The sequence below is a fragment of the Oncorhynchus nerka genome, linkage group LG27 (assembly GCF_034236695.1).
Source record: "Oncorhynchus nerka isolate Pitt River linkage group LG27, Oner_Uvic_2.0, whole genome shotgun sequence".
Classification (NCBI taxonomy): Eukaryota; Metazoa; Chordata; class Actinopteri; order Salmoniformes; family Salmonidae; genus Oncorhynchus; species Oncorhynchus nerka.
Genome location: NC_088422.1, coordinates 94438097 through 94452064, shown reverse-complemented (window position 1 = coordinate 94452064; position 13968 = coordinate 94438097). Strand labels below are relative to the sequence as shown.

Below are 13968 nucleotides of genomic sequence, written 5' to 3'. Positions count from 1 at the left end.
TAGCACTGAGATGCAGAGCCTCAGACCACAGCTAGCACTGCGATGCAGAGCCTCAGACCACAGCTAGCACTTAGATGCAGAGCCTTAGACCACAGCTAGCACTGAGAAATGTAGCTAGCACTGAGATGCAGAGCCTCAGACCACAGCTAGCACTGAGATGCAGAGCCTTAGACCACAGCTAGCACTGAGATGCAGAGCCTTAGACCACAGCTAGCACTGAGATGCAGAGAGACCACAGCTGCACTGAGATGCAGAGCCTTAGACCACAGCTAGCACTGAGATGCAGAGCCTCAGACCACAGCTAGCACTGAGATGCTGAGCCTTAGACCACAGCTAGCACTGAGATGCAGAGCCTCAGACCACAGCTAGCACTGAGATGCAGAGCCTTAGACCACAGCTAGCACTGAGATGCAGAGCCTTAGACCACAGCTAGCACTGAGATGCAGAGCCTCAGACCACAGCTAGCACTGAGATGCAGAGCCTTAGACCACAGCTAGCACTGAGACGCAGAGCCTCAGACCACAGAGATGCAGAGCCTTAGACCACAGCTAGCACTGAGATGCAGAGCCTCAGACCACAGCTAGCACTGAGATGCAGAGCCTCAGACCACAGCTAGCACTGAGATGCAGAGCCTCAGACCACAGCTAGCACTGAGATGCAGACAGACCACAGCTAGCACTCAGACACTGAGATGCAGACCACAGCTAGCACTGAGATGCAGAGCCTCAGACCACAGCTAGCACTGAGATGCAGAGCCTCAGACCACAGCTAGCACTGAGATGCAGAGCCTCAGACCACAGCTAGCACTGAGATGCAGAGCCTCAGACCACAGCTAGCACTGAGATGCAGAGCCTCAGACCACAGCTAGCACTGAGATGCAGAGCCTCAGACCACAGCTAGCACTGAGATGCAGAGCCTCAGACCACAGCTAGCACTGAGATGCAGAGCCTCAGACCACAGCTAGCACTGAGATGCAGAGCCTCAGACCACAGCTAGCACTGAGATGCAGAGCCTCAGACCACACTAGCACTGAGATGCAGAGCTCAGACCACAGCTAGCACTGAGATGCAGAGCCTCAGACCACAGCTAGCACTGAGATGCAGAGCCTCAGACCACAGCTAGCACTGAGATGCAGAGCCTCAGACCACAGCTAGCACTGAGATGCAGAGCCTTAGACCACAGCTAGCACTGAGATGCAGAGCCACTGCACCAGTCAGGAGGCCCCTGTAACTGAGCCTGTTTATTATTTTTGCAGCCTTTGCTGTCACCCTTATTGTCGTGTTTTTCTCTTTCTACAGTTGGCACTGGGCGCTTTCCCCTATCCACAGGTGAGTCCCTTCCTCACTACATTCCATTCACATGGCTTCATGTTTAGCTATGTAGAAGCCACACAGTAGGGTGTCATGACAACATATGCTCATAGGGTCTTTCTCACTCCCTTAATTCTGTTTGTGATGTCACTGGTGGTCCCGTAGTGACTCTTATCCATTCTCCATGTTGACCCTACTCCTACAATCCTGCTCATCTTCAAAAGTAATTGCTGAGCCACAGAAGAGGTCTGCTGAATCCCATCAGCTCTTTAATTAGGCCCAAATGAGGGCTTAGTGCCATAATCCTCCTCTGAGCATGCTGAACTTGGTTACCTCGCCTGACTGGCTGCACGGCGGCCATCTTGGAAAGCCATGTGGATGGTGGCTGTAATGGTGGTTATTGAGTGGATTCTTTGAGTGTTGTTTATGATGTGTCACTGGACCAAAAGTTCTCACTTGATCAAGAGTGACCTTTCTGAAAGGTCACTTGGCTTTGTGACATCTACTTTATCCATTGTGTGCTTCAACTACTCCGACTTACTTTCCATTATTCATTCTTCTGAGAGGAAAGTGGAATGACAAGACAAAATGGCTACTGAGTATGTAGAACTTTCTATAAACCTCCAAGCAACCATAAAATAATGCAATGTAGGTTTTAAAGAGCATTGTTTTGTGAAAGGAATGGGCTGGGAGTCAGGTACCTCAATTATTGTCCCAAATACCTCAAAATAATACATGTGTGTCCTTTCTACATAAAGGGTCCCATGTTTCTCAGTTGGCAGAGCAAGGCGCTTGTACCGCCAGGTTGTGGGTTCGATTCCCACGGGGGACCAGTACAACAACAAAAGAATGAAAATGTCTGAACTCACTAATGTAAGTCGCTCTGGATAAGAGCATCTGCTAAATGACTTAACATGTCAAATGTAAAGAAAGCATCAATCAGCAGTTGAAACCATAACAAAGCGTTTACCTCGCACCTCTTTCTGTAAATAGCTGAGGAATTGGGGCTAGAGAAATCTAACCACTGCTACATCCATAACTCTGTCTGTGAATTTAAGGACTGACCTATCAAAATGATAGTTTTAATGATGTTGTGAGGTTTTATAGTGTTTATTTACAAACATTGGAGCAAAACAAGCTTATGTTGGGATCAGATGGGGAACGACAGCTCATGAGACATTTATAGATTATATTCTCCAACAATCAGTCAGTACATATCATTCATTTAAAGTCCAAAAATGGATGAAGCAACTGCATATTGGCATGTTTTTAAAGGGACATTAAGTTCTACAATGCACTTTTCAGGTCCATGTCTCGATGTCCCAATCCATCAACCGCTGCTAAGGCAATACGTTGTGACTTTTTAATCGTCAACAGCACTTCCTCTCACATTTCTCATGTTCAAGAACAAGATATATATATATATATATATTTAAGTCAAATGTCGATGCACTGCCCCCTTTTAATATGTGACTCATAAGGTAGACAGTTTCCAAGCTGTGAAATCTAAACTCCGTGGAGGCTGATTTTAAAGGAGCCCAGTGGGCTAGAGCAGAGCGCTAGTACCATTAGTCCAAGCTCTGCGCTGGTGACCACTTTGTTTCCCAATGCTAATTAACCCAACAGGCATGCTGCGAACCAATCTAATGAACATTACTCACGGCTTCCATGACCGTCGGCCTGTGGATGGCCTGGAACACCCAAATAAGACTGGAGGGAGACCATACCACTGACTGACTGAACCCTGAAACTGGGATATGATGCCAAGTGTATCATGGTTGTGAATCTATTCAGTAGCTATAAGATACCGTAGCTGCATGTCCAGAAGAGGAACTGTCTCGGGTCTGTGGCATTGTTTATGATGTTTAGTACGCAGAGTAAGACCTGTGAATTAGGGTAGTTGTGATAGTTATCCCTAGATGTGTTTCTGTAGGGGCTTTGCAATAAATGGATGTCTTCAAGAGAATAATTAAGAGCATATAAGTCCTCTACACAGTGATTAAGCTGCATAGTGAATCAGTGTTGTTAATACTAGTCCTGGAGACATGGGAAATACTCAACTTGTTTTGAGGCGACCAGTCAAACGTGTGTTTGTGCCCCCTGTGTTCATCCTGCTGTGATGACGTACATGAGGTCTCCATGGTTATTGTGTGTGTGGCCTCGGGCAGGTCTCATTTCAGAGTGCTGCCACTCTTATCTTCAGCAGTGTCTATTAACGTGGCCATTATCATGTTAATCGCCAATGTATGATTACATACAATAATGAATGCCTCGCAGTCACACACACACACACACACACACACGGTTTTTGAATAAGAAGCAGAGAGATGTGGGCTTGTCTGTTCTTCTCTGGTATTTACATATCCACCATTTTGTATGGAAGGGAGCGTCATTCACAGCATCTTCATGTTTCTTTTTAATAGGCATGAGACCTCTGGTAACACTTTAATATCTCCAATGTATTGAATCCAATCTATAACAGTCTGTCTGTCTGCCAGTATACTTCCACCAGAACCTGAGTCATAAATTACCAGAGGAAGAAAAAAGACAAACTTGTTCTTTACAAATGGAGCCATAGGCGTTGTGGTGGAGCGTTGAATGTTTTCACACCCTATTAATTTATTTATTCTTCCTCTCTCTCCCCGTCGTTCACTGTTTCTCTCTGTCTGTCTCTCTCTCTCTCTCTCTCTCTCTCTCTCTCTCTCGCTCTCTCTCACTGTTTCTCTCTCTCTCTCTCACTGTTTCTCTCTCTCTCTCTTTCTCTCTCACTTCTCTCTCTCTCTGTTTTCTCTCTCTCTCTCTCTCTCTCTTTCTCTCTCTCACTGCCCCCTCTCTCTCTCTCTCTCTCACTGCCCCCCCTCTCTCTCACTGTCCCCCCCTCCCTCTCTCTCTCTCTCTCTCACTGCCCCCCCCCCCCTCTCTCTCTCTCTCTCACTGCCCCCCTCTCTCTCTCTCACTGCCCCCTCTCTCTCTTCCCTACATATGGAATTTAAAGCTACACCAAGAGACAGTGTGTGCGCCAGGGAGATCTCCCGCTGCCAATGCTCTCCTCATCTCTCTGTTAATTTTCCCTGCTCCATATGGCGTTACAGACAGTTCACCTGCAGGCTGTAGCAGAGCCCTGGTAGAACGGGTAGAGTGGCGGCCGAGCACCGCTCTGCTTCATCTCGCCAGGCGCAGCCGGCGAACGTCCTCGGGCCCAGGCTGTCAGCTGTCTGCGCAGAAGCCCCCTGTGCTATCACCCTCCACGGTCCACCCGACTGTGGCAGCAACACAAATAGAGAGAATGGAATCAATTGTAAGCACCTGAGATTTGCTCAGGATAGGTGGTTTTGGGAGAATGGGGTCAGTGTTTTGGGTGGGATGTGGGTGGATTTGAAGGGCAGTGGGGTGCTTTTTGTTTTTGGAAAGAGCTGTTGTAACGCTGTAAGGGGGCCTCTGTACTCACCCTTTCCATTTTGAGGTTGTGTGTGGGTGTGGTGTGTGGTGTGTGTACTATATGAGTTGCCTGGAGTATGGGTTAACAGTAACAGTGGGGGCGGAGGTGGCGATAACAGAACACACGCCATGGCGTTTTCATCCTGTGTTTGTCATTGATTAGAGACGGCCTCTTTAATTCCTCCTCACCCCATGTTGTGATCCATTTGCATTCGTTGTGAGAGTTAATGGAGTTTTCTCACGGCTCTGAAAGTCTTTGAAGACAGCAGACTGGATGTGATGTGTATACAGCCGCCGGGGCAGCGCCCCCCTGATTGATTTGGGCCCTTTTCCTCATCTCCATTTTAAATTGTTCTGCAGAAGAAGAAGAAGAAGAAGAACAGGAAGTAGTTCAAATATGTTTGATGGTGTTGTTATGAAGGGATCACATAAACATGTCAAACTGTAGAGGGATTTAACAGATCAGTGATTGCACTCCCAAGTATTGAGTAATGTAGACTCTCTTTTGACACTATCCCCATATTGCGTTGTGACGTGGGGACTTTCATATGATGAAGTATCACATTTTCCAAACATGGTGAATGCTTTATGCAGAGGCCGCATTCACCCCTGTCTGTGAACATTTTGTACTTTTTGATGCTCTAGCTATTTGCTCCCCTCAACCCTGGAACATCTGCCTTTCAGATCAACACAGCTGTTAACATCTATAGAAATGGGAGACCAATGGAAGTATTGAGTGTTTCAATACAGTACTGTCTCCCTGTCTGTAGACTGAGAGAACAGCTTCTACCTGATGACTGAGTAGGAATACCATTGTCTCCCTGTCTGTAGACTGAGAGAACAGCTTCTACATGATGACTGAGTAGGAATACCATTGTCTCCCTGTCTGTAGACTGAAAGAACAGCTTCTACATGATGACTGAGTAGGAATACCATTGTCTCCCTGTCTGTAGACTGAGAGAACAGCTTCTACATGATGACTGAGTAGGAATACCATTGTCTCCCTGTCTGTAGACTGAGAGAACAGCTTCTACATGATGACTGAGTAGGAATACCATTGTCTCCCTGTCTGTAGACTGAGAGAACAGCTTCTACATGATGACTGAGTAGGAATACCATCGTCTCCCTGTCTGTAGACTGTGCTGCAGGTCTGAGAGAACAGCTTCTACCTGATGACTGAGTAGGAATACCATTGTCTCCCTGTCTGTAGACTGAGAGAACAGCTTCTACATGATGACTGAGTAGGAATACCATTGTCTCCCTGTCTGTAGACTGAGAGAACAGCTTCTACATGATGACTGAGTAGGAATACCATTGTCTCCCTGTCTGTAGACTGAGAGAACAGCTTCTACCTGATGACTGAGTAGGAATACCATTGTCTCCCTGTCTGTAGACTGAGAGAACAGCTTCTACCTGATGACTGAGTAGGAATACCATCACTTATAACCAAGTCTGTCTATTCTGTAGTGATAGATGACTGTGATGAAACGAGGGAGTTTCATTGGGTTGACCTCGAGTGTCCATCCATTGCCTCTGAAATGTTGTTCCCTCAGAAGTATTGGAGTCCATTTTGAAACCAAGACTTTAAAAAAATCCATATTTTTGCCTCTACTCTTATTTGGGGTTATTGTTCATGATTAGAGTTGTTTTAACCTGAATGTGAAAGACAGAACACTGTTGTTTTCCTCTGCAGGATTCAATCTTCTCCAGTTTGTTGTCCACAGTAGTCATTTTCAAACCAACTCGGTATCAGAAACAACAAGGGACTCATTGAAAGGTTAATGTGTTGTTAGACTGTAATCATCATGTGAAGCGCTGATTACCCCCAGGACAAATATATACGACGTTGTGATGTGTAAATTAGACCATCAAGTTATATAGTTCAATGACTATGTTAAATGGAAAGATGGGACGCCATTGTTACGGCTCACTTTGTTGACGCCAGATCAAATTACCGTGTACGAAAAGAACAAACTCTTGACAAAATAGAACTCAAATAAGTTTGCCTTCCACAATCCAATTTCAACCCCTGAGCAGCTTGCAATTTTGTTTAGTAATTATTTCTGAATGAATTTGTTTTCTGTAGTCGCCCATAACGTATGTCTGAATCAGTCAAAATAGGTGTAGAGGCCATGAAGGGCCTCTTGAGATTTACCACGAGTGCAAAGCTGTCAGTTAATTCAGAGAATGAATCAATAAGAGTTCTAACACATTATCAAAAGAGCCTACGAAACAAGCAATTAATTGACTAAACATAATGGGCCATCTAGCTCAAAGCTGAAGACCTTGGGTGTCTTGTTATCTATGCATTAAAAACGTTCTCCCTGTCTGACTACAACTCCGTTTCTTGTTTTGTTTGTTGAGCTTTTCAGCCATGAAAGAAACTTCAAAGCCTGTTTTTTTTAAATATATATTTATCCGAAGTAAAATAATTGAAACTGTTGATGAACAAAGCCGGCATTTCAGGTCATTGGACTTTCACGTACTTTGTGTTGGAAGCTGTTTTGTTTTCTGTGGAGTGGTGATGGATGAAGACAGAATAGTCTATACTGAGCCCTTGTCATTTGGTAATGTCTCACCAGAGATGACTGGATAATTGTTAGTTTTAGTGGGCGACCATAGTCCCATGTTAGCCTCTTAACTTTTTATTTTTTATTTTTTTAACAACATTTAATTATTTTTATCTGTTTGAGTGGAACTGTTTGCTCAGCCTGCAGATTCCTATTTGAAATATACATTATGCACAATTCATTTCTACAACCCTGCATCTTTAGACAACCTGGAGGGGGTAGCAGGGAAGATGAAATGAACATTGCTGAATCTCTTCCACCTCCCCAAATGAGAGCAGACTATTAACGTTTGGGTATTTTGTGTATTACTATGTAAATGGTGTTACCACATGCCCACCGGGGATACCATCATATTCTCCCAGTGATCATAATGTGTCCAAGTGTGTGCTTTTCATTATGACATGCTAATTACATATTGCCTCTCTCTCTTCTTCTTCTTCTTCTTCTTGTCTTCGTCTGCCTTTACAGATTCAGAAAAACCAAGGATCTTTAATGGTGAGATTTGATGTATTCTTCGTTGGGGGAAGACAGTGTCTCACTCCCGGCACTGTTTCACTCTCCAGTAGATCCCTCATTTCAAACGTCCCACAAATTGCGTTTTTTTTAAACGTTATTTTTTTTGCATTGAAATGATACAGCCTTAACTGCCTGTATTAGATTAGATGCTATTATAGAATAATAGAAACAGTCAGGAGGCGATGGCTGTGCCGGAGCTTGGTGCATTTGATTAATGTAAATACCTTTTTATTACATTAGTGATTTCATCTGCCACCTCTCTGTCGTAACGTCTCATGTAGACTAATACTTAGTTTTCTTCTTCTACCATCTCCTCTCTCTCTGTCTCCCCATTCAAGCCTCTCCAGTTACTGCAATGCATCGTTGATGAGGTGAGTCGGCGTCTTATGTGCTTTCTCTCCTAAAGTCATTCCTAATGGTGTGGAAAGCTTATATTTTGTTTCCTAATGAAGCACAGTGCTCAGACGGCTTCGCTCGCGCTCGCTCACCCCCCTCCGCCCCACACACACAACCGCCTTGGGCCATTCCACACACACACACACACACACACACACACACACACACACACTCTCTCAAGCTGCACCCACCCTGAGCGGCTCTGTAGACACACAGACACACACACACAGGCAGATCACAGATGCACGTATACACACACAGATAGACATACACGTACTACTGCCTTGGACTATTCTATACATACACACTGATAGACACACACACAGGCAGATCACACACACACATTGATAGGCACACACACACACACACACACAGACATTGATAGACCCACACACATTGATACACACACTGCTGCCTCAAGTCGTTCTCAAAGGTTATTATAGTTTTAGTTTTATTTATATTCGTTTTCTGATTTTTATTTTATTTGAAGTTTAGTTTCAGTTGGTTTTCAGACCTGAATTTATTGTTTTTTGATTTAGTTTTAGTTGTTTTAAAATGATTTCTATTTATAGTTTCTCACACACATGCCAGGGATAGAAGATACTGGGAGGAAGCTTACTACATTGTATCAGTCCAAACAGCTGTTACTTCTTCAACCAGATCTCTTTTACAAGCTTTTTTGTTACTTTGTTTCTGATGGCGGTCTATTGTGTATTTTATTATGTACTACGGTCTATTGTGTATTTTATTATGTACTACGGTCTATTGTGTATTTTATTATGTACTACGGTCTATTGTGTATTTTATTATGTACTACGGTCTATTGTGTATTTTATTATGTACTCTTAAGGTAGCAGGTTTTACAGAATATATTATTGACATTTGTTTCTGATGGCGGTCTATTGTGTATTTTATTTTGTACTCTTAAGGTAGCAGGTTTTACAGAATATATTATTGACATTTGTTTCTGATGGCGGTCTATTGTGTATTTTATTATGTACTCTTAAGGTAGCAGGTTTTACAGAATATATTATTGACATTTGTTTCTGATGGCAGACTATTGTGCGTTTTCTTTTGTACTCTTAAGGTAGCAGGTTTTACAGAATATATTATTGACATTTGCAACGAGCATCCCAGCGGAGTGTTTGACACACTTTTATTTCAGTCAATACTCTGATCTTCAATTCCCTGTTATTTTCTTTATACGTTTATGCTTGGTTTCCTTTCCTGCCATTTAACTTCCCCTAATGGACCCGTTGTACAACGTCCGATGACCCCCGCGATGACCTCCGTTAGAGAACATCAGCGTGAAGCAAAGAGCGCTGTTGAATCACGACAAAATAGTTATCCCTCAAAACACACCCGTGCCAAAAATAGACACGATTGATTGGATTGGAGACATTGGGTCAATTACAGAACATTTCCTAGGATTTTCTACCTGCAGCAAAACTCTAGTGGATAATGCTGGAAGTAGCAGTTAAAACACAGGGCCTCCAGAACTGGACCAAAAGGCAGGACTCTGCTCATACCTAACTAGCTAACCCACCATGTTAAGTCTATAGGAATGCTAACATGGCAACTTTAGCTTCGTAGTGCTTATACTATGTGAAAACACAATATTTTTATTAAACCTTTATTTATACAGGGAATCCCATTTCAGCCGGGCATCTTTTTCAATGGTGCCCTGTTGAATTGGTTTCTATAATTAATAGTTTGACAATTGTAATGAATATTTAACCACATCTCCTCCCTGGGTTTGCTTGTGTGTCAATGTGCCGAATGTTGATCGCAACAAATATGGCTGCGCCCTTGTTGCCAGGCTACATAAGGTAAATATAGAGACGCATTTAGATGTTCTCACTCAAGTGCTTTAATATATACACACACACACACACACACACACACACACACACACACACACACCTGGCAGAGGTAATGTAGCATGACCAGTGTACGGAGCACAGAGAGTGTCAGGCCATCCAATATGTAGCATTAACCTTGACCTCTGACTCTTAGCAACACATGTTCCCAGAACCTTGACACACTTCCCTGTCCTACACACACACACACACACACACACACCCTCACACACACCAGGGTCAAGGACAGTGTACCCCTCAGTCTACATGTAGCGCTGTGTATCAATCCTTTCTAGAATGATATATTTCAACAGCGAGGATATTTTGTGAAATAGGTTACGACGTGGTACTGCAGTCAGGTTAAGACCCTGGTGAGGTCGACGAAGTACGCAGATGAGCTTCCCTGTTTATTACAGTTTGGATGTGGAGGCCCTGGGTTGGCGTGGTTACACGTGTGTGTGAGGTCTGATGGACGTACTGCCAAATGATCTAAAGTTATATTGAAGGCGGCTTATGGTAGAGAAATTAACATTAAGTTCTATGGCAACAGCTCTGGTGGACATTCCTGCAGTCAGCATGCTAATTGCGTACTGCCTCAATGCTTGAGACATCTGTGGCATTGTTATGTGACAAAACTGCACATTTTAGAGAGGTCTTTTATTGTCCCCAGCAGAAGGTGCACCTGTGTAATGATCATGCTGTTCAATCAGCTTCTTGATATGCCACAGCTGTCAGGTGGATGGATTATCTTGGATAAAGGAGAAATGCTCACTAACAGGGATATACACATTTGTACACAAAATTAAGAGAAATAAGCTTTTTGTGTAATTGGAAAATGTCTATGATCTTTTATTTCAACTCATGAAACATGGGACCAACACTTTACCTGTTGTGTTTATATTTTTGTTCAGTATAGTTTGTCTTCAGTGTGTGCATGTGCACCCAGCACCCCATTTCACCCCCGAAAACAAGGGACCTTTCTGTCTCCATTCTCCTCTTCAGCTCCTCACTGACACGCGCTAATAACACAATGCCAGGAGAGAGCCCAACCCGACACACCCCAACCACACATTAAACATACCAAGCTTGTCCTTTACAGAGTATAGATTGGGTGTAATTAATAATTAAACGCTTGCAGTTGTAATGGGTTGACCCGGGCTGAACTGTTCATTAGTCACCAAGGCGAAGGCATCACTCAAACTATTTTCTCCCTCGTCCTTCGCCGCTCTCCCCTGGCAGCGAGAGAGAGGTAGCGGGAGCTCTCGGGCTAGCGGCTAGCACCACCTTCCATTCTAGCAGACCAAGGACTTGGAGAGGAGGTGATGAGGAGAGGAGCGGAGAGGTGATGAGGAGAGGTGATGAGGAAAGGAGAGGAGAGGTGGTGAGGGAAGAGGAGAGGTGATGAGGAAAGGAGAGGAGAGGTGGTGAGGGGAAAGGAGCAGAGAGGCCCTGCTGGGAATGGGAGAGTGTGGGACGGTTGGGGACCCATGTAGGAGGTGGTGGAGCCAGGAGTATTCAATTCCCACTGTCTCTCCTGCTGGGTTAGGATTGGTTAGAAATGGGACGGAATGGGTTGGGTTGGATTGGGCCAGGGTGGGCTGGGCTGGACTGGATCTATGTGACCTGGGCTCGACGGAGGAGTCTTTGCCGTCCCTCATATGAAGAGCAAATGTGGTCCTGTAGAACTAGGGATGAGTAGGTATATGGAGGAAGTAGAAGAAAATCTAGTGAGTTTTGTCTGAGTGTCAACCAAATACTGTAGCTAGAACTACAGTAGCAGTAGTAATTATGACTAGCCAGGCCTACAGTAGTAGTTATGACTAGCCAGGCCTACAGTAGTAGTTATGGTTGTAGCCAGGCCTACAGTAGTAGTTATCGTTGTAGCCAGGCCTACAGTAGTAGTAATGACTAGCCAGGCCTACAGTAGTAGTTATGACTAGCCAGGCCTACAGTAGTAGTAATGACTAGCCAGGCCTACAGTAGTAGTTATCGCTGTAGCCAGGCCTACAGTAGTAGTTATGACTAGCCAGGCCTACAGTAGTAGTTATGACTAGCCAGGCCTACAGTAGTAGTTATGACTAGCCAGGCCTACAGTAGTAGTTATGACTAGCCAGGCCTACAGTAGTAGTTATGACTAGCCAGGCCTACAGTAGTAGTTATGACTAGCCAGGCCTACAGTAGTAGTTATGACTAGCCAGGCCTACAGTAGTAGTTATGACTAGCCAGGCCTACAGTAGTAGTTATCGTTGTAGCCAGGCCTACAGTAGTAGTAATGACTAGCCAGGCCTACAGTAGTAGTTATGACTAGCCAGGCCTCCAGTAGTAGTTATGACTAGCCAGGCCTACAGTAGTAGTTATGACTAGCCAGGCCTACAGTAGTAGTTATGACTAGCCAGGCCTACAGTAGTAGTTATGACTAGCCAGGCCTACAGTAGTAGTTATGACTAGCCAGGCCTCCAGTAGTAGTTATGACTAGCCAGGCCTACAGTGGTAGTTATGACTAGCCAGGCCTACAGTAGTAGTTATGACTAGCCAGGCCTACAGTAGTAGTAATGACTAGCCAGGCCTACAGTAGTAGTTATGACTAGCCAGGCCTACAGTAGTAGTAATGACTAGCCAGGCCTACAGTAGTAGTTATCGCTGTAGCCAGGCCTACAGTAGTAGTTATGACTAGCCAGGCCTACAGTAGTAGTTATGACTAGCCAGGCCTACAGTAGTAGTTATGACTAGCCAGGCCTACAGTAGTAGTAATGACTAGCCAGGCCTACAGTAGTAGTTATGACTAGCCAGGCCTACCGTAGTAGTTATGACTAGCCAGGCCTACAGTAGTAGTTATACTAGCCAGGCCTACAGTAGTAGTTATGACTAGCCAGGCCTACAGTAGTAGTTATGACTAGCCAGGCCTACAGTAGTAGTTATGACTAGCCAGGCCTACAGTAGTTATGACTAGCCAGCCTACAGTAGTAGTTATGACTAGCCAGGCCTACAGTAGTAGTTATGACTAGCCAGGCCTACAGTAGTAGTTATGACTAGCCAGGCCTACAGTAGTAGTTATGACTAGCCAGGCCTACAGTAGTAGTTATGACTAGCCAGGCCTACAGTAGTAGTTATGACTAGCCAGGCCTACAGTAGTAGTTATGACTAGCCAGGCCTACAGTAGTAGTTATGACTAGCCAGGCCTACAGTAGTAGTTATGACTAGCCAGGCCTACAGTAGTAGTTATGACTAGCCAGGCCTACAGCCTACAGTAGTAGTTATGACTAGCCAGGCCTACAGTAGTAGTTATGACTAGCCAGGCCTACAGTTATGACTAGCCAGGTAGTAGTTATGACTAGCCAGGCCTACAGTAGTAGTTATGACTAGCCAGGCCTAGCCAGGTAGTAGTAGTTATGACTAGCCAGGCCTACAGTAGTAGTTATGACTAGCCAGGCAGTAGTAGTTATGACTAGCCAGGCCTACAGTAGTAGTTATGACTAGCCAGGCCTACAGTAGTAGTTATGACTAGCCAGGCCTACAGTAGTAGTTATGACTAGCCAGGCCTACAGTAGTAGTTATGACTAGCCAGGCCTACAGTAGTAGTTATGACTAGCCAGGCCTACAGTAGTAGTTATGACTAGCCAGGCCTACAGTAGTAGTTATGACTAGCCAGGCCTACAGTAGTAGTTATGACTAGCCAGGCCTACAGTAGTAGTTATGACTAGCCAGGCCTACAGTAGTAGTTATGACTAGCCAGGCCTACAGTAGTAGTTATGACTAGCCAGGCCTACAGTAGTAGTTATGACTAGCCAGGCCTACAGTAGTAGTTATGACTAGCCAGGCCTACAGTAGTAGTTATGACTAGCCAGGCCTACAGTAGTAGTTATGACTAGCCAGGCCTAC

At 44.6% G+C, this 13968-nt stretch overlaps 1 protein-coding gene across 1 annotated transcript in view; it reads left to right on the top strand.

Moving 5' to 3' along the window:
• Positions 1–13968, top strand: part of LOC115126337 (dual specificity mitogen-activated protein kinase kinase 5-like) — a 112918-nt gene that overhangs the window by 62976 nt on the left and 35974 nt on the right. Inside the window, exons 10-12 of the mRNA XM_065011189.1 lie at positions 1176–1328; positions 7787–7813; positions 8173–8205. Of these exons, the coding sequence (XP_064867261.1) occupies positions 1176–1328; positions 7787–7813; positions 8173–8205 (213 nt within the window). The remainder of the gene's footprint in view (positions 1–1175; positions 1329–7786; positions 7814–8172; positions 8206–13968) is intronic.